This window comes from Stenella coeruleoalba (genome assembly GCF_951394435.1).
Source record: "Stenella coeruleoalba genome assembly, chromosome: 10".
NCBI classification, from domain to species: Eukaryota; Metazoa; Chordata; class Mammalia; order Artiodactyla; family Delphinidae; genus Stenella; species Stenella coeruleoalba.
The window spans coordinates 10,438,550-10,460,219 of NC_137156.1; the positions used below are offsets into that span (position 1 = coordinate 10,438,550).

Below are 21,670 nucleotides of genomic sequence, written 5' to 3' on the forward strand. Positions count from 1 at the left end.
TTCTCATATAACTACTTAAAAATGGACCTCCCGGGTCAGAAGATATGTGCATTTTATATTTTGATAGATAATGCTGAATCACCCACCAAAAAGGACGATGCTTGTTTCTCCAATACCCCAACAACACTTTTGGTTATCACTCTTTCATTTTTGTTAGCCTGCAAGATTGAAAAACAACATCTCATTGTGGTTCAACTTTGCCTTTCTTCTATCGTGTAGGTTGAGAATCTTCATATGCGTTAAAGTCGTTGACATTTATTATTTTGTAAATCGTCTGTTCGTGTACTTTGCCCTTTTCTCTTTTGCACAGCTATAATTTTTCTTGGAATGCAGAAAATGGGGCATCCTTACACCCCTCGATGGGAAGATGGAACTTAAAGGGCATCACTATTGAGGCTGTTGGGTTACAGATGGGCGTTGGAGCAATGGCAGTGGGTGGAGTGGCCCAGGAAGAACCCCCAGAGTGAGTGGGGGACCCTGTGGCCCATGAAGCCTAAAATATTAGCCATCTGGCCTTTTACAGAAAACATCTGTCAAACCCTGGAATCTGGGATGAAGAGAATAAGAGGAGGCTGAGACGGAGCCGTCTAGGACACAGGAGGAGATTCAGACAGACTGGCAGCTCAGAAGACAAGAGTCGAAAATTTTAGTAGATTGGAGGAGTTATCAGCATTTGGCCAAGAATTCAGGTAAGATGAAGATTTAAGAGTGCTTTGGAACTGGCAATGAGGAAGCAGGTCACTGTGACCTTTGGTAGAACAGGTTTGGGGGAGGGTTGATACACAGGCTTTTGAGTCACAAGAAAGAAAAAAACAGAGAGGGAGGGAGGGCAGGAGAGAGAGAGACAAACAGACAGACAAAGAGAGAAAGAGAGAGATAAGCCTGGGTGCAAACCATGAGTGCTTAGTAAAAATTAACTGAAAACAAACAAACTGGCATGACTTCTTTAAGACAAATCATTATTTTCATGAATGCAAATGTTCACTTCTTTAAAGCACGCCTTAGGTCTGTCTGCCCCAAGCTTTGGATCTTCCCTTTTCCACCTCTCACTCTATAAGGAAGTAAACCCCAAATGGACATAAAAGCAGAGAGTGTTAGCAGTGCTGGAGGGCCCTTGGGTGGAAGCCAGTCCATCACCCACGTGTTACTGGTGAGGCAGCTGAAGCTCAAAGAGGAAAAGTGACATGACCAGGCCACACAGGGAACTGTGCAGGTGCTAGAACTCTGGCTTTGAATTCCAACTGTTTTTCTACTCTATGGCTGCCATTTTTGTCTTCTTTGACAGAGTCTAACATCTTGCTAACATTTAGTAGATCCTCCATAGATATTTCCAAATATTATATATTCATTTCCAGACATTGTATTTCATTCTCTTTCAAACTTATATTTTGGACACCCTCTTTTCATTTTTGCAAAATCAACATTATTGAGGTATAATTCTTTTTATTGTGGTAAATATATATATATATATATAATAAATATATATATATATTTGGTAAATATATTGTAAATATATATATAATATGAACTTTATATTAAATTATATTAAATAAATTTATATTAAATTATATTAAATATATATATAATATGAAATCTACCATTTTAGCCATGTTTTAAGTGTATAGTTCTATGGCATTAAGTACATTCACATTGTTGTTTAGAAATTCACATTAAGTACCATTTATCACCACATGAAAAAGACGAACTTTTTCATCTTCCCCAACTGAAACTATAATCGTTAAACAGCAACTCCCCATTCCCCTGGTTGATGGATAATTTACTTACAATAAAATCCACTTTAAGTGTACATTTTGTTGGGTTTTGACAAATGTATACTCTTGGGTATTGACCACCATAATCAAAATATTCTCTCATGGTCCTCTGCAGTCAGTTCCCAGACTCCAGCTCTGACCTCTGCTGCAGATTTGTGCTTTATTCAAAGCACATACTTTGGCGATCCTGCAGATTGAAAAACCATATCTAGTTGTGGTTTTACTTTGCCTTTTAAAAACTGTGTATGAGATTGAGAATGCTTCTGTCATTGTAGGTTGCTTTCTTCTTTTCTAGAATTTCATAAAAATGGGATCATAGAGTGTATACTCTTTGGTATTTGTCTTCTCTCACCCAGTGTAATGTTTTTGAAATTCATCCCTGTTGGGTATACCAATAGTTTGTTCCTTTTTATTGCTGAGTAGTATTCCATTATATGGACATACCAAAATGTGTCTATCAATTCACTTGCTGACAGCCATTTTGGTTAATTTCAGTTTTGTTTTGCTTTTAAACACGCATGTGCAAGTCTTTGGGTGGACAAATGCTTTCATTTCTCTCGGGTAAAGTAAAAGGGGTAGAATTGCTGGGTCATATGATTAGTGTAACTTTATAAGAAACGGCCCAACTATTTTCCAATGTGGTCGTTGCATTTTATATTTCCACCAGCTCTACATCTTTGCCAACACTTACTTGGTGGTGGTGTCAGTTTTTAAAATTTTGGTCATTCTAGTGGATTTAATTTGTGGTTTTAGTTTGCATTTCTCTGGTTAATAAAAATGATGAGCATTTTTCAAGGGCTTAATCCGAGATTGCGAAGACTTTTTCCTATCTTTTCTTCTAGAAGTGTTATAGTTTTAGCTTTTAGGTCTAGGTCTTTGGTTATTTCAAGTTAATCCTGGGGTTTGGGGAGAGGTAAAAGTCAAAGCTCGTTCTTTCCATGTGGTTATCCAGTTTTTCCAGCACATTTTATTGAAAAGATATCCTTAGCTCATTGAATTATTTTGGTACTTTTGTCAAAAATCAATTGGCTATATATGTGAAGATCTGTTTCTGGACTCTTTACCATATTCCATTAATCGATATGCTTGTTCGTACACCAGTACAACACTGTCTTAATTACTGTAGCTTTATAGCTAGTATTGAAATCAGTTAGTGTAATTCCTTTCTTTTTTTTTTTTCAAAAGTTCTTGACTTTTCTATGCCCTTTGCAATTCCATATAGATTTTGGAATGAGCTTGTCAATTTTTTCAAAACAATGTGCTGAGATTTTGACAGGGATTGCACTGAATCTCTGGATCAATATTTTTTCACTTAAAAAATTTCATTCTGATTTTGCTAACTCTTGTGCCTGAGGGCTTGTTTCCTTGTATGTTCTGAGATATATTTATTGTGTGCTCATATTCCTTGGAAATCTATCTCTGATAATTTTTTGAGGCTTGGATTTAAAATACATTTATCAGAGAAGAGTTGTACTTATTTTTCCCAGGTATAATTTACTACCCTGGCCTACATTAGACCAAAATTTCAGGTAGGATTTTTTTGGAGGACCAGGTAAAGTGAATTCATCAGTAAGTCCAATTTATCCCCTATCTTAGGTCTGGTTTCCCCAGAAACAGACCCTGAGATGTGATCTGAGTGCAAGTAGTTTATTTTGGAGGTGATTTCAGGTAGCCCCAGTAGGGGAGGGTGGGATTAGACAAGAAAAGGAAGTGGATAAGGTACATTAATGAGGATGAGTTACCCTTGGACAACTGGGGCCCAATTCCACTAAGGTCTTCTGGGAGGCGGTATAGAATATACGTTAGATTTGCTTGATGAGAGAGGTGAGGAAATTGGGGTATTTCTCTACCAACTTGCAATCATCATTGGTTGAGGACTGCTCCCCCTGGGGCAGTAGGTCCCTACCTTCCAGCCATTCAGAGGGAGTGTGCTCCTGCAGCCAGGGAAAGTCCTCAGGGAGATAGTCACACTCCTTTGTACAAGAGGGAGTTTCCCTCTTAGGTTCCTTTCCATCCAGAAAACTCAAGTATTGATAGAACCTCCAACATGAACATGCTTCTTTGTCTCATCGTTAGTCTGTGATCCTGCGATGATTAATTTTGTGTGCCAACTTGACTGGGCCCTGGGGGCCCAGATATTTGGTCAAACATTATTCTGGGTGTGTTTCTGTGAGGGTGTTTTGGAATGAGATCCACATTTGAATCAGTGGACTGAGCAAAGTAGGTTGCCCTCCCCAATGTGGGTGGGCCTCATGCAATCAGTTGAAAACCTGAATAGAACAAAAAGTCTGACCCTTCTGCCAGTGAAAGGGAACTCTCTGTCTAACTGTTTTGTGTTTGGACATGGGTCTTTTCCTGCCTCCAGACTCAAACTGAAACTTGGCTCTTCCTGGGTCTACGTCTGCCAGCTTTCAGACTGGAATTTATGCTATTGGCTTTCCTGAGTCTCCAGCCTGCTGACTACAGATCTTGGGACTTCTCAACTGCCATCACCTTGTGAACTGATTCCTTATAATAAATCTCTCTCTCTCTCTCTCTCTCTCCCTCTGATTCTGTCTCTCTGGAGAACCCTGACTAATACAGCTCCCGTGACAGAAGCCGAACATGAGCCCCCTAATTTTGATTTATTTCCCCACCTGGTAAGAGCTATGTTCTTTAAGTTATCTATGAAGTAAACACATTACAGAGACCATGTTCCTCAGGGTCCAAGGTCAGTCCGATCATAAATCAAGAAAAGGATGTTCCTCCTTTGAGCACAGCTCTGGTTTTACTCTTTAGGAAGTCTAAGCTCCCCTCTTACTGTACAGAGAAGCAGTGGGCCCTCTGCTGTCCTTCAGATCCTGCAGGCAGGTTCAAAGAAGCATTTAAAAGTTTCTCTTTTTTTGTCATTGTATCATGATGGTGCCCAGTCTGATCATTTTGTTCTTTCCAGTTTTCCCGTGGACATCAGGGTGAGGAATATTGCCCCGTTTAAGCCATAATAAATGTGTGAAAAATGCAGGAGTTAGAATTGTCTTAAATTCGGCCAACTCAGAGAGGACAGTCCTATTGAACTAAAATCGGGACTTCTTTAGAATTATAGAGCCATTGAGTTTGTTTCTTTTATGTAAAAATTGGAGCCAATCAGTGGCGGATTTATTTTAATCCATTTTTATTACAAATGAGCCATAAAATGTGAAAATAGATAAAGAGGTGTACAATATTCAGCACTGGCGGGATGGAGCCAGAGGGGAGCTGCTGGAGGACAGTAGTGCGTGAACAGGCCGCCAGAGCCTTGCTTTAATCCAAGAGGTACGGGGAAATCAGGGCCAGGACAAGGTGAGAACCAAACCAAGAAATGGAGAAGAGGCCAGGAGACCACCTCCATGCTGCAGAAGAAGCAACAAAAGGAGGCGAGGGGAAGTCTGGAGGATTTTCCTTACCTGGAGGCCTGGGGACTGTGCTAGGGGCTGGGGTGTGATGGGCAGGTCAGTATCTGGGCAGCCTGCCCTCCCCGTTGTCTGACATTGACTAATCCACTCATTCATTCAACAGATATTTATCAAGCACTTGTTCCTCGCCAGGCCCTGGGGATACAACAGCGCACAAGACACTCCCTGCCCTCATGGGAAGGGGGAAGTTGGCCAATAAACAGACACGTGAAAATGCCAGCAGAGGCTGTGGAGAACCACAAAACAAGGTTAGAGGGATGGGAATGCAGTGGCCTGGGTGCATTTGCCATTCTTTGTGGAGAGTTCAGGAATGCGGACTCTGATGGTGCTTAGCAGAGACTTAGAGAAAAAAGGGAGCAGGCTCTCTAGACCTTTGTAGGAAGAGTGCTTCAGGCAGAAACATTATGGACCTTAACTCCGAGACCTGGAAGGGGCCCAGAATCTTATATTGGGCTCCAGCGTCTACACAATTGGCCTAGCTCACAAAGCATTGGTCATGGCCTCAACGATACCTGATTAGAATGAGATGCTTACCTTCTTTAAAACAGTTTTTAAAAATTTTATTCTAAGATTGGGATAGAAAAAATATTTGTAGCTTTCAAATTAATTGGCCCTGCAAATGGATTCAGGTGGAACGAGTCTGGCTGGGGCACTCAGAAAAGGCTTTCCTGACCAAGTGACATTTCAGATGAGACCTAAAGGATGAGGGAGAGTCAGCCTGGGGTTCAGGGAAGGGCTGAGTCGGCCGTGCAGAGGGAACAGTGCGTCAAAGGCCCTGAGGAGGCCGGCTGATTTTGTTTTTTAAATTAATTTTTGTTGGAGTATAGTTGCTTTACAATGTTGTGTTAGTTTCTACTGTACAGCAAAATGAATCACCCATATATATACTCATATCCCCTCCCTTTTGGACTTCCTTCCCATTTAGTTCACCATAGTGCATTAAGTAGAGTTCCCTGTGCTATACAGTGGGTTCTCATTAGTTATCTATTTTATACATAGTATCAATAATGTATATGCGTCAATCCTAATCTCCCAATTCCTCCCACCCCCCCTTTCCCCCTTGGTATCCATACATTTGTTCTCTACATCTGTGTCTCTATTTCTGCTTTGCAAACAGGATCATCTATACCATTTTTCTAGATTCCACATATATGCATTAATATACAATATTTGTTTTTCTCTTTCTGACTTACTACACTCTGTATTACAGTCTCTAGGTCCATCCATGTCTCCACAAATGACCAAATTTCATTCCTTTTTATGGCTGAGTAATATTCCATTGTATATATGCGCCACATCTTCTTTGTCCGTTCCTCTGAGGATGGACATTTAGGTTTCTTCCATGACCTGGCTACTGTAAATAGTGCTGCAGTGGACATTGGGGTGCATGTGTCTTTTTGAATGATGGTTTTCTCTGGGCATATCTGGATGATTTTGAAGATCTCATTTCCAAGGTGATACTCTATAGCCTTGAGTCTCCAAGCACGGGTGGGGGGCACCATCTCCTTAGTGTAAACCAAAGCTGTTAGCCCGGCCGCGCTGCAGGCATTCTGGGGTATCTTCTGTCCCCGTGCCCCAGGCTGCTATCCAGGTCCTGTTTATATATTAGACTCTGGTCCTTGAATTTTTAACCCCACCCCCACCCCCCTTATGGCTCCTAATGTGCGTCTATCTCCCTTGGGTCCTGAGGGCAACTGGCCTGCTGGCCCTGAATTCCTGTTCTCTTGCTTCATTGCCAGGCTTGGCCAGGTTTATTCAGTGACATCTGGAAAATGACTTTCCTGCCCCGTGTTTTAGCTTTTTCAAACTACGTGCTATTCTGTCATCTCACAACTGCACTGTGATCGCCTCGGTTGCAAAAATAAAAAAGTTTAAGATCCATCCTTTGAAGAAAATATTATATAATCATATTTCCTTTCATACTAGATGTTGGTGGGGAACTAAAAGTGTAATGAGAGGTGTATGCAGTTTTTGGGAAAACTGATACACGGACATTCTCATAATAGTTACATTTGGAAAGGATTTTCCACATTAAAACATCACCCGTGTCCTCTAAATAATTTCCTGTGTAGTTAAAGTAAGACCAAATTTTCCAAAGGCCTCAGTCCATACCCAGCTTCTCAGCATCTGTAGGAGGAGAGTCATTGTACAGAGAGGCACATCTGTATTAGTGTTTCCTTGCTCCTGTCACTCATCACAGCAGGATTTACTTGGCCCCTCCTCTCCTCTCCAAGCTTCAGTTGGGCCCCCTTTGCGCTCACCCCCAGACTTCGCCCAGTCCAGACTCTGGAACTGGAGCTGTCCTTGGAAGACCCTAGGCTCATCAGCCTTCTCTTGACCCCAAACTCACTCCAGCTACTGATGCATTTCTTTGCTCTTCTTTCCAACAAAACTCTCAGAAGGTTGTTGATACCAGTTGTCTCCAATTCCTTTCCTCCCTTTATCTCTTGAACCTGTTCTAGTCAGGCTTTCATCCCACCATGGCCTTGAACTGCTCATGTCAAGGTCACCAGCCAAGTCTGATGGGTGCTGCGCAGTCCTCATCTTACTTGACCTCTCAGCAGCTGACTGTTCTCTCTGCTGTGAACCCCTTTCCTGGCTTGGCCTCTGGACCACCATTCTCTCAGGCTTCTCCTCCTGCCGCCCTTGTCCCTCTCTGCTGGTTCCTCCTCTTCTATGGATCCCCAACCAATGGAATATATTCCAAGACTCAGTCCTAGGACTTCTCCTCTCCTCCTTCTGCATTCAGTCCCTAAGTAATATCTTTGGTCATGTGGCTTTAAATATATTGTGAAAACTACCGAATTCATATTTCAGTTGGGACCTCTCCTCTGAACTCCAGACTCATTTATCCAACTGCTGACTTGATGTTTCCACTTGGATATTACAAGATATCTCAAATTTAACATAGGCACAGCTAAGCTCTGATTCCACCTTGCAAATCCAGCTCTTTCTGCAGTGTGAATAATGGCCCCCCAAGTAGGTCCATGTCCGAATCCCTAGAATTCTGAACATGTCACCTTACATAGCAAAAGGGACTTTGCAGATGTGATCAAGTTACGAATCTTGAGATGGTGAGATTATCCTGGATTATGTGGGTGGGGCTAATGTCATCACAAGAGTCCTATAAGATAGAGGCAGGAGGATCAGAGTTACAGAGAGAAAAAGGAGATATGACAGCAGAATGAGAGGTTGGAATGATGTGCTTTGAAGATGCAGGAAAGGACCATGAGCAAAGGAAGGCAGGCAGCCTCTAGAACCTGGAAAAGGCCAAGAAATGTATTCTCCCCAAAGCCTCCAGAAGGAACATAACCCACCCAACACCTTGACCTTAGACTTCTGATCTCAAGAACGGTAAGGGAGTAAATTTATGTTGTTTGAAGCCACTAAGTCTGTGGCGATTTGTTACAGCAGCAACAGGAAACTAATACATACAGGCTTCTCCATGCCAGGAAAGGGCGGCTCCATCCTCTCTAGTGTCCTAGACTCCAGGGGACAGTAGAGTTGTCTCTGTTTTTCCTCTCACTCACTCACACCCCACATCCAATCCAGCAGCAAATGCTATTGGCTCTACCTTCAAAATATATCCAAAGTCCAACAACTTTTCACAACCACCACCAGTCCCATTTTGATCTAAACCATCGTCACCTCTTTATTGCAAGTATCTCTGGATGAGTCTTCCTAACCCTTCCCCCGCTACCCCCTTTGCTCATCTACGGTCGATTCCACTTAGCTGCTAGAGCCAGCAGGTTAAAACATAAGCTAGAGCTTAGCATTACTTTCAAAAACCCTTCAATGCTTCCCACCTCCAGTGGAATAAAAGTCCAAGACTTCACCAAGCCCTGTAAGGGCCTTCGCAACCTGGCCCCTGTACACCTCTCTGAGCTCATTTTCTGTCACTAATTCCTTGCTCACTCTGCTCCAATCACACCAGCATGCAGTGGATGGTGGGAGGGGCCACCCAGAACCTTCAAGAACTGAGGACTTAGCGCTGGGTGTGCTGCTGGCTGACAGCCCACAGGCACTGAGGATGCCTCGGAGGAGAAGAGATGGCCCCCCCATCCCATCCCGCCCCTTTCCCATGGCAGCCACGGCTGATGGACACCAGGGTGTGAGAGCTCAGCCCCTTCTGCTCAATGTGGGGCAGCTCTGAAGGGCCATCCTATCTCCAGAACTCCCCATTGGTGGTCTGAGGCGTTTGCTGAGACCATCACAGCTCTTCCTCTTCTTCTGCCCAGGCTTGCTTCCTGGCCCTCCCTTCCCTTCTACAGGTTGACCCCAAGAGCGTTCCCTAATAAACAACCTGTGTGCTAATCCCCAACTCAGACACTGTTCCCTGGGGAACCCGACCTGGGAAACCCATCTCTGCTATTCCTCCAACGCCCCAAGTACCCTTTTGCCTCAGGGCTTTTGCAGTTACTGTTCCTTCTGCTTGTAAATCTCTTCTCCCAGATGTTTGCACAGCCTGCTCCCTCACTGCTTTCAAGTCTCAGCTCACGTGTCCCATAGCGAGCGGCCCTTCCTGACTCCCTTATGGAAAATAGCAGGCACCACCACCATCAACATTTCTATCCCCCTGAGTCGGCTGAACTGTTTTCTATGTTATTTATCAGTATTTGTTAACTACTTGTTTATTTGTTTTCTCTCTTTATGCTCTGCCTCCATAAGGGCAAGGACTTCATCTGTCTTGTTCATGGCTATTTCGGTGCTAACGAGAATAGTGGCCGCCACACAGCAGGCCAGTGCTAGTCTTGCTCTGACCTGGCTCTAGTCATTGGCCATTGTCACATTCCCTGTGGGTTTCCATCTTGAACCCTTTGATCCCTTGATTCTGAGTCAAGGACATAGGCCATGAAGCTGTTTTGTTTTTTTTTCTAACTTTTTAAAAAAATTAATTGATTTATTTTTGGCTGAGTTGGGTCTCTGTTGCTGTGCGCGGGCTTTCTCTATTTGCGGCAAGCGGGGGCTACTCTCCATTGCGGTGTGCGGGCTTCTCGTTGCGGTGGCTTCTCTTGTTTCGGAGCACAGGCTCTAGGTGCGTGGCTTCAGTAGTTGTGGTGTGTGAGCTCAGTAGTTGTGGCTCGCGGGCTCTAGGGCGCAGGCTCAGTAGTTGTGGTGCACGGGCTTAGTTGCTCTGTGGCATGTGGGATCTTCCCGGACCAGGGCTCGAACCAGTGTCCCCTGCATTGGCAGGCGGATTGTTAACCACTGTGCCACCAGGGAAGTCCAGCCATGAAACCTTATATCCTGGAGAGTTAGAGCGGGAATCCCACCTCTAACTCTCCAGATGCCATTGTATTATCAATTAGTGGACCCCCCCCCAAAAAAAATCCAAGTTCTCATCCTCATCAATGTCCCTCCATGGTCTGGGCATCCTCCCTGAAAGCCATGTCCAAACTGTGAGCACAGCTTAATCTTCAGCCTCAAAGAGGCACTGGAAGTCAGTGTCACTGCTACAGGAAAAGAAGTTTGCATTTGGACCAGGAGAGCCTGGGTTTGCAGCAGCCCAACTCTGTCACTTACAGTGGAAAACACTCGGCAAGGCACCCACTTCCCTGTGCTCCAGCTTCCGCCCTCGGATAGCAGTCAGTGACGTCAGCCTTACAGGGTGGCTGTCAACAACACGTGAAGACGTGAAAAACTCATGGAAGGGTCTGGCACATGGCTGGCAGTCAGCAAATTTCTCTCAACTGTACTGAAATCCTCTGAAACCTCTGCCCCACTGTGTTCAGTGGAGTAGCACAACGTGCCCAGCAGGGAACTTTCAGACCGGGTGGCTCTATGTGCAACATAAAGTGTTTCCCAAGGGAACATGTTCAGCATTACGTGAAATTCCATGATCACTTCAAACATATTGGAACAATACAACAATAATCTGTGCAGCAAAATTACGTTGTCAGCCAAGTATACGAGGTCCAGGCATTGTCTCAGGTACAGGAAAGCATGGCTTCAACCTCCAGAAGGTAGCCTTTAATGAACAGGTGACACTAAAGCACTATGAATAGACGGATTTCCCTCTGCCATCCTCACCTTTGCCATATTGACTGGAAACATTCACCCCAACGCTTGCCAAATTCACAGAAGTTTTTCTAGTTCCCACTACTTTGCTACTCAAAAGGAAAGGAATGATGGCTTCCGCGGTAGGGTGTGGTATATTTAACAGAGTGCTGAAAGCAAGTTCAACACAAATGACCGATGTTGGCAGACTGCACAGCTCTTGAGTTATTTTTGTGATGGGCAATGTTTTTCTTTTTCATTCCATTTTCCTCCCTCTTGAGCTGGCTAATGATTTCCAGTGAACAGAACTGCATTCAGCACAAGCCAGTTAGCCCACATTGACTACCTACCGTCCATGAGAGGTGCTGTGCTGACACTCTTTATTTTCATGGACTCCCAGTCTAGTGAGGCTGGAACATGAAATGCAGTTGGGATGTTCATCTGTAATTTGTACTCTTGGTTTGGAAGTGGGTCATCCGTTCAGCACAGAGAATATGAAAATACACAATAAGGTTACCACAACTTCTGAAGTCAGAGCCATTGTCTGTTGGGGAATCAAAACATGTGTAGACACATTATGAAAGTGTTTATGAAAGTGCTCATTCTTCTACATGACCAGGTGTGGAGTTTCCCTGTCCGACCTGGATGAGCCGTTTTATGCTGGCTTGACAGAACCTCAGGCATCATGTATATTTTCACTCCCTGCAGTCAGTGGGCTGTTACATTCACCACCAGCTACGTGTTCTTTGTGATACTGTCAGGAAGAATGTGTTTAAAGCCATTATTGATTACTATTGAATCTGACAGACATGGTATCTCCACTCAACCCCCTTTATCCATCCCAATGGACGGGGGTGAGGAGTAGCCTTGAAGATGTGTTATGTGCACCCAAGAAGGCAGTCAGATTCCACCTTCAATATTCAGCCCATGATTGTTCAGAGAGTCCCAAATTCTTCCCGGGGAGCTGAGTACAGGAGTCAAAGGGAACATGTGAGTCAGTGAATATTTTCCAAAAGAAGCCTTGGCACTAAATCTCCAGATTTCATTTTTAAAAAGTATTACATGCTCATGGTAAAAAAAATTAAATAATACACAGTGAAGAGTGAGTCTCCCTCAGCCACTGACCCCCTAGTTCTCTGCCCCAGAGGCAGCTACTCTTACCACTTTTTCACGTGTCCTTCCAGGCAGAGTCTATGCATATAAGAGGAGCTTTGATTTCTGAAATGCAGTTTTATACATCAGCTGAAGTGGTTCATAAGACGCCTTTTCCAAATAACTCTCCATGGTAACATAACTTTGGAAAACACACAACACACACTCGCACAGACATGCACAAGCATACACGCAGTCATTCCCTTAAGCATAAAATGGAGGGGAAATGATGCAACAGAAAGTGACTAGAAAATATATTACAGTAAACTACAGTGGTTAGTGACTCTCAGATGGTTCCAGACAGCTTTTTGCACAGAAATAGCCCAGCGAGAAAACTCCAGCCTACTCAGACTACAGAACAAATCCCAGGAACTTGCTTTTATGCGACCTTCCCCGTGAAGTTCAAGTCTAAACACATCAGAGCTTGGCAGGGCTGCAGGGGGTACATTAGCTGACAGACGAAACATTCTAGTTCCTGAGGCTCCCCTTGCTTCTTCCCTCTGAACCTGTAGATTCTTCTAGATTGCACTTGTTCCCCCCATCCCCCGACTCCCAACAACACGCAGAAACGGAGAGCCCCTCGAGTTTCTCTGGGTCACACAGTTGAATAAAAACCCAACTCACTCTCACGCTCTGAAGGAAAGGGGGAAAACAACCTGGTAAGTAGAAAGTTAAGATATATAGGTACATGTTTGGCAGAAATAAGAAAAATTGTTCTATCTACCAGACTATTCTGGAGCTAAGAGATGGGAAGTGTTGTTCAAACTGGGAAGGTGTATTTGTCTTCCGAGGGGAGGTGCCTGACTGGGACTGATACAGAGTAACTGTATAAGACGTTGTTCCAGAGACTTTCCGTAACTGAAATGTGAATAAGGACATCGGTGGGCTAGCTTTTACCAAAGGACTAAACAGAATAAAAGAGCTGTCATAATTACCAGTAAAATCAGCCAGTCTATAGGAGCCTCAACAGAAGCCAACATTCTAGTATAGGAGCCATGTGGAAGCCAACAGAAAAGGTAGCTTTCCACTGTATTGTGGAAGTACTTGGGAGTGCAAGGGCTTACTCCTGGTTAAGGAAATAGTTACTTGTGGGTATGGTTTTGGGGGACCCTGGAAAGATCACTCGCTGAGAAAATAGTACCTCACCTGCCGGCTAGCACCTGAAAATCCTTTGCTAGTTGAGAAAGCCTTAAATTCCTAAATTAACAGAGCAAGGGTAACAAGCAAAGTCCCCTGAAAAGAACAGCAATCATAATAATACTCATTTCCTGAGCACTGACTTATGGTAAGTGCTTCACTTACATTCATATTCAGGACTTTACATGAATGATCTCCTTTAATCCCTGGGGTAGCTGGTCCCTAAGATGGCCTCTCAATGACCCTTGCCTCTGCATATTCATGCCCTTGTGCAGTGCCCTTCCCTTGAACCTGGGCTGGCCCTGTGACTCACATGTAACTAGTAGAATAGGACAGAAGTGACACTCTATGGCTTCCAAGCCTAGATTAGGAGAAGCCTGACAGATTCTGCCTCGGTCTCTTGGGACGGTCACTCTGGGGAAAGTCAACCATCATGTGAGAAATCCAATTCTTGGTGGGTAGGGGGGATAAATTAGGAGTTTGGGATTAACATACACACACTGCTATATATAAAATAGGTAAAGAACAAGGACCTACTGTATAGCACACGGAACTCTATTCAATATCTTATAATAACCTATAGTGGAAAAGAATCTGAAAAAGAACATATATATATATATATATATATGTAAAACTGAATCACTGCTGTACACTTCAAACTAACACAACATTGTAAATAATCTATACTTCAATTTAAAAAAAGAAGAAATTCAATTCTGCTAAAACTGCCATGTTGTGAGGAAGCCCAAGCTAACTATGTGGGGTGGCTGAATGGAGAAAGAGATGCCCAGCCAGTCCTCAGCTATTCCAGCCACCTCATGCCAGGTACCAGGCATGTGAATGAAGAAGCCATCTTGGGCATCCAGCTCAAAGTAGCCATTGGGTGATTCCAGCCCCATCCAACATCTGACTACAACTATATGTGAGACCCTAAGTGACAATTGCCCAGCTGAGCCCAGCCAATCCACAGAACTATTAGAAATAGTAATAAATTGGTGTTTTAAACCACTACATTTTGGAGCATTTTGTTACACAGCAATAGATTACTATAACAATCTCCGCATTTACTCTACAAGATTTTGAATATCACAGTTAACTCTGTAAGATCCATTTCGCTCTTTCTTCACTGTGCAATTTGAAGGGCTGACCCCAGTCCAGGGGTAGCCCTGATTAGTCTATGTTAGTGGTTCTCAAAGAGAGGTCCAGCAGCTTCAGTGTTATCTCAGAACTTGTCAGAAAGGCAAATTCTCAGGCTCTTCTCTGGACCTATTGAATCAGAAACTCTGGCACTGAGTTTCTGTAGTTTAATAAATCCTCAGGTAATTCTGACGATGCTCAAGTTTGAGAACCACTGGTTATGTATACCAATCATGGTAATCATGTCCCTACCTTGCTGGTAATTGGTTTAAGAACCCAGGCCTAAACCAATCAGCACATAGCATTCCCTTGGTATCAGTTATCAGTTCTTGGTCGAGGGCATTGCCCTCTCTATCCTGCTGGCAGCCACCCTGATTGTGAAAGAAGCCAGTCTTAAGGTGCAGCTGACACTGAGGATGGAAGGCAGAGATGCAGAAGAAACCTGGGCCCCTGACACCAGGGTTCAGTCAGCCTGTCCCACCTCTGAACTTCCGATTATGTGGGTCAATATATCTCCTTTTGGTTAAACCTACTTGAGTTTGCTTTTTGGCTACTTGCAGCTGAAAACACACTACCACGTACGGTGAGTGTTATGACCTGTATTGTACATAGGAGAGGTCAGGCAATTTGCAATAGTTTAGACAACTAGGAAGCAGAAGAGCGAGGATTCGAACCCAGGTCTCTTGGTTTTTTGTCAAAGCCCACCCTTATAATGAAGCCATGAAGGGTGAGATTTGCACTTTTCCTGAGAGTAGAGGGGTTTAAGGTTTGGTTTTGGTGGGTTAGGGTCTTGAGAATACATGAAGGGAGTGGGCGTCTGACAGAAGAATGGAGACCATGGGATGAGGAAAAGGCCCAGAGAGCAGAGAGGGAGATGCATAAAAGAGAGTTCCTGCTGAATTCTATTCAGGGCTGGCCTGTGCTCCGGTATTTCTTCATGTCCCTAAGTTGGAAGATGCCCTTTCTCTTCTCCTTTCCTCCCAAACAGACTGACGTATCATGTTGTTTTGCAAGAAAGAGCCTGGAAGACTGTAAAGCGAGCGTTCCTTTGAGGAGTAGGCCGAGTCGTCCAAGTAGTTCTATAAACTGCAGCCGCCCACATCATGCTACTCCAGAGACAGTTTATAATCACAAAAGGAACAATCTGCAGGATTCTAGTGGTCAATGCTGCGAAAACGTAGCAGCAGCAGACCTTTGCAAAGACGCATGAGCCCTGACACGAATTCAGGACTTTTATAACCTTGGGGATCCCTGGGCCCCGTGCCCCCTCCGTGGATGCCAACATTTGCGGGGGGCTCTCCCCTCTAGCCCACCACCCCGTCCACTCCCACTGTATTCCTGCCTCCTCTGGTCCCCCTCAGAGAGTGAGCAGGCTTTTAACCTGTAATCTGAAGCCCAGTACAGAGCAGTCCCGAGGCACCAGGCTGGCGCAGCTACAGGACATTTTCAGGCCAAATATGAAACAAGGCTTCAGAGGAACAAGGTAAACAAGAAGGTGACAAGTCTCCAACAAACATCCGAGTTGACAATAAGGGCGGACCATCCTTGATAAAAATTCTGATGGAGGACTTTGTTCTCTAACTGGTGTCCTTTCCCAGTGCCAAAATAATGCCCTGCACACACAGAGTCTTTGGTAAATGCCTGCTGCTTCCCAGAGCAATCTGTTTCAAATTAGGAGAAAGTCCTCCATCAGAATTTTTACATCAGTTAGAGGACAGTTCTTCCAAAGATGTTTGGAAGCAACTATAAAACATGTCAACATGTGGAAAATACGCTCAATTCTGTGCTAACACAAATTGTTTCTAGGTAGTGGGTGCTTATGTATTGATACATAAACTAATTGAATCCTCACGATGGCCCTGTGAAGTAGGTTCTGTTATTATCCCTTTTTACTGAGAAGGAAACTGAGGCACTCCCTTAAGTCATTTGCCCAAGGTCACACAGGATTCAAACCGCAGCAGCCTGGCTCTGGAGGCCACGTTCCTAACCAAGCCACAGGGAGGAACACAGACAGCAGTGGAGTTGATCCAGGCAGCTTCTTGGAGGCGGTAAGTTTTAACAAAGAATGATAGAGATTCAGGGCAATGTTGGCGGTAAATGAGAATGAGTTAGAGTTGAAAAAAGAAGAAAAATGCTCCCCTTTTTGCTATCCTATGTTACTTTTAGTGTTTGTAATGGGTACTCTTTAATGGAAGGTCTCTTCCTTAAACACTTACATTTTATTGTTCCATGAGTCCTGGGTCCTGGGGTGCCCGCATTCCAAGACTGAAGTGCTTTAGAACCAGAGTTACGGTCTGGAAAGGACAATAAAAGCACCAGGTTCACCCTCCTTATTTTATGCACAAAGAAACTAAAGCTCAAAGTGATTCTGCAGTGCCCAGACCAGCACACCCAGCCTCCTGGCTCTCCGTGGAGGTCCTCACACCCTCCCTCACAGGACCACCTGGATGCCGCTGCCTGAGACAGGAGGATGAGGGGGAGATGAGGGGGAGGGGAGGGGGAGGGGAGGGGGAGGGGGAGGGGAGGCCGGGAAGGGGAGGAGGGGGATGGGCATCTCTCGGAGGAAAGCGGAGCCTAAGAAGCCGGTCCACAGCTGGGGAATTGTGAAACACAGTTACCTGCCTACCCAGGCCTGGGTAAGTCCAAGTTGGGGGCATGGGGATGAATCACCAAAGTCCACTCAGAGTGGGGAGATGGGGGTCCTGGGATGGCTGACCTCTGGGCTTTGCTGCCTTTTACAGCGCCCCTTCTGGCCCCATGCTGACTCGCTCCCTAGAAGAGGCCTCTGTCCCCTCGCGCCCCACCCTGGCTGCCACACGCATCTTGCTGGCCACTGGGGATGAGAGAGGAGCAAGTCCCGACTCTGCCCCGGGGTGGGGGGCCTACGGTGTCTTTGGAGAGACAAACTCATAAATGGACGAGTTCTGATTCTCTCCCTTTGCTGATCAGGAGTCGACTCTGCCCCTCATAAAACGCTGCCAACATAAGGTGGACGACTAGGTTATGTCATTTAGTCCTCACTGAACCCTAATAAAAAGTAATTTAGGATTTAACAGCTACCAAAGCATCATCTCAGGAGACTAGTCAGGAGTCACGGGGCCACTGGAGGAGCTGGCCCCTCAGATCCCAGCCTGGGTCCCCGGTCACTGCTGTGTGACCCGTGCAGTCGAATGTACAATTCTCAGGCTTCATCTGTAAACTGGAGGTGTAGAGTGGACATTTTTTTTTTTTAAAACAGCTTTATTGAGATAGAGTTCAATGTAAAATTTACCCATTTAAAATATGCCATCCAGTGGTTCTCATTACATTCACCAAGTTGTACAACCATAACCCAAATTGGTTTTTAGAATATTTTCATCACTCCAAAAAGAAACCCTGTAGAAATAGTAGAATTAGCTTTCACTCTTCATTTTCCCACACCTCCCAGCCCCAGGCAACTATCAGTCCCCTTTCTGTCTCTGTGGAGTTGCCTATTCTCGTGCAGTTGTGTGTGTGTATAATATATACAAACATTTGGGGTGGAAGCATGGTGTGCTCTGTGTGTCTATTCTCGTGCAGTTGTGTGTGTGTGTGTGTATAATTTATACAAACATTTGGGGTGGAAGCATGGTGTGCCCTGTGTGCCTACTCTTCCTCCCACCTCCTTGAGATCTGAAGTCTTGCTTTGCTTGAGAAGAGCACGAGACACAAGGTTTCCATGGAAAGCTGAGAGGAGGCAAGAAAGGTTTTACACAAATAAAGCAGAATTTGGAAGGGATGTGAGCGTTCCCAAGGGCTTCGTCAGGATTTGGGTAGCCCAGCTTCCTGGGAAACCTGAAAAGCGGCTGAAATTTTTGAAAAGTGCTGCAGATGGTTGACTTGGTTGATTAAGAGTGAAATATCCTAGTTAATGATCGTGTCACAGAAAGAAGGGTGCAGAACTAAGCAGTAAGGAATTAGTTAAGGCCTAAACTTTTAGATGAATCTAAGGCTTGGACAGTGGGCTCCATGCCAGCACCAATCCTTTTATAGAAAGACCTCCAAAGTAAAATGTGAACAGTCACCATCACCCTGGGACTTACATGAAGGGCTGCTGTGGTATAACACTTATTTCCACTAGGTCCTCTATATTCCTCTAATACCTACTCTAATCTATACAGCAGCCATTCAGAGGATTATGTTCTTTTGCTGGGATACTGCATCATCTGTGTTGGTGCTCTGGGGTGGCTGCTAGGGAGCAAGCTAAGGGAAATGGACTTGTTTGGGTGGTGGTGTGAGTAGGATTCCAGTTATTACACATGGACTACATTATGTTTCCATGCATGTATGGGTTTACAGTTTACAAAACATGTTCACATGTTTGGCCTCATTGATCCTTACCAAGTGCTCTCAGTTGGGCAGGGTCTCTATTCTTTGGAGTCAGAACCCTTGGGTTTGAATCTGGAGTCACCACTTGGTAGCTGGGTACTCTCGGGCAAGTTATTTCAACTCTCTCTGCCTTCATTTCCTCATCTGTAAAATAGAGATCATTACAGTTCGTACTTCCTAGGGATGCGATGAAGATTCAGTGAGCATGTAAAGGCTATAGTGTAAGACAGTAAACAAATGCTCTATAATTATTCCCATTATTATTGCTGTTATTATTATTTTAGAAATGTGGCACTCAGGATTGGCAAGGTTAAATGGCTTCCCGAGAAGCAAGTGGTAAGGCTGGTAAGGGGGCTAAGCCCAGGACTCCTGACTCATCATATTAGTGGTTGTGAAACTTATCTGCCTGTAAAAACTGGTCTTTAGCAACCAGACCAAGATATTGTGCTGTCCAAACAAAATAATCATGGTTTTATTAATTGGCAGGAAGAAGTTAATAGACTTTTCTCCATCTTTCACTTTTTCTCTTAGAGTTTCCTTAAACTTTGTGGACTTGCTACTGATTTGCCTCCTACCACTTGCTGGTGTTCATAGCCAAGCAAAGGCATTCACATAAATATTAATGCAGAAAACCCAGATCTCACTGGCCATGCTTGGTTCAACAGCTACATTGTTTTTCCATGAACCCCTGACTTTTTGATTTAATTGCATACATGCATCAGAAGCAGACCTTCTGCAGGTACACCTCTCCTGGGTTGTAGGAAGCAAGTAGATATGTCAGTAATTTGCAGCATTTCACAAAGAACATATTGTTCAGTAGAGAACACGATGCCTTCTAGGTCCACCCACCCTGAACAAGACTGAGGGCCACCGACTGTGCCCAGACATCCCTTCTCGACCTCGAATTCTACCAAATGTAGACTTACTTTTTGCACTTCCTGGAACCACTCAAATTTCAGATCAAGCTAGTATATAGCTCTGTTTAGTCTGTAGCCTGTGTTTTATTTTCACGAACATTGTAACCAACACTGTTGAATGCCAATCAACAACCATTTCCAGACTCCTTCTTCCTTGCCGGCCTCCTACCAGAGGGGCTGAAACAGTTAAACATTCCCTTTTGCAACCTCTTGCTACCATGTGACCTAGTCCTGGCCTATGAGACATAAGAGGATTTCTGTGGGAAAGGTGGAAGATCTTTCCCCCCGATTAAAAAGAGACAGACATATGAGAAGAGCCCTTTTTGTGCATCTCTTTTTGCTTTGGATGCTGCTGTGTGAGGATGTGATGCCTGGAGCTGTGGCAGCCACGTTGTGATCAGGCAATCCCAAGGGTGAAGTTGGGGGCTAACACACAGAGGAAGGTAAAAGTGAAAAGATGAAGGGTTAAGCTGCCAACCAATCCTGAGAATCACCTATTTCTAGACTTCAGTAATAAAAGTCATGAGGTATAAGTCACTGTTAGCTTTATGTTACTTGCAGTTGAAAGCATCCAACTGATACAAATGTAAAAAAAAAAAATTCTAAGTGCTCTCATGGGTTCACTGAATATCTTGATTCCCCCAGGCTTCCATCTTTTCCCCACGAAGTCTTACCACTGAGATTTTCAAGATAGCAATTCTTCAGGTTTGAGAGAGACACTGCTTGTTACAGTGCCTCTGGGAATGCTGTGAGGTTCATGCAAACCATAAACTAGTATAAAAGTAAAAGAGAACTAGTGGAAAATACTTCTGGGCTAGGCAGACACTGACTTTCAGGCTGAGGGACAAGAGGCCGCTAAGCAGCTTTTCTCCTGGGGGAATGTGTATTGTGGAGTCTGAGTCTGAGACGGCTGAGGAGGAAAGTTTTTAAAAAACTTTTCCTGAAAGACAGTAAGTGCAGAAACCACACACTGAGCTGAGGCTGTGAGTGCAGCTCCTGGGCTTAATAAGCTGACTTGAAACTTCAGAATCATGTACAACGGATCCGGGTTTACCGAAGCACAGACTGCATGCAAAAAAAAAAAAAAAAAAAAGATTAAACTGAAAGGAATAGTTAGGATCTTGCAAAATGTGAGCGTGTATCAACTTCTCACTCCTGCGTGTTGGCCTAAAAATAGTTCTCTACATACCTGCGAAATGTGAAAGAGCAGCAGCTCACTGCTCCCTATGTGTTAGAAATGCCTGGGCTCAGACTCTGTGGGTGACGGGGGCCACCACGACCCCTTGCCGGTGTCTTAGTCTGATCCTCCAGTGGAAACTGCAGAACTAAGGTAGAGACATGGCTGCCAGCACACTGAACGGTGGTGAGATTCTGCTGTGGAACGCCAGGGGTTTAGATTCCAGAGACAAAGCTGTTCCTAAAAATGTCTTTCTTTAAAACAATTTTCTTACTTTTAAAGAAATCAAAGACCCATGGCAAAGAACAGATTTTTAGTTTGTCTGCACATCACAGATGCGAAAGTGGGATTGAGGTGAGAAGGCAGATGGGTGACCAGCATCTGGGACACCATTTTCACACGAAGACTGGGTTTGCAGATCATGTAGGGCCTTTGAGAAACTTGACGGCTCCCCCTCAAACCTAGGCGGTTTTTATGTGACTAACTTGAGTTAAGATTCACGGTTGGAGAAAATGGTATCTAAAATTAATTTCCAGGCTTTCATTTACCCACTTTCCCAACACGTTCCTTTGCTTTCCTCTCGAGCAGACGTCTGTCCCGTGG

General features: G+C 44.4%; 1 protein-coding gene across 4 annotated transcripts in view; it reads right to left on the reverse strand.

Annotated features, from left to right (window-relative positions):
* Positions 1–21,670, reverse strand: part of RANBP9 (RAN binding protein 9) — a 160,199-nt gene that overhangs the window by 115,072 nt on the left and 23,457 nt on the right. For all 4 annotated transcript variants that reach the window (XM_079933669.1, XM_079933668.1, XM_079933667.1 and 1 more), the window contains 2 exons: positions 18,986–19,117; positions 16,843–16,920 (listed from right to left, as the gene is read on the reverse strand). In XM_079933669.1, the coding sequence (XP_079789795.1) occupies positions 16,843–16,920; positions 18,986–19,117 (210 nt within the window). The remainder of the gene's footprint in view (positions 1–16,842; positions 16,921–18,985; positions 19,118–21,670) is intronic.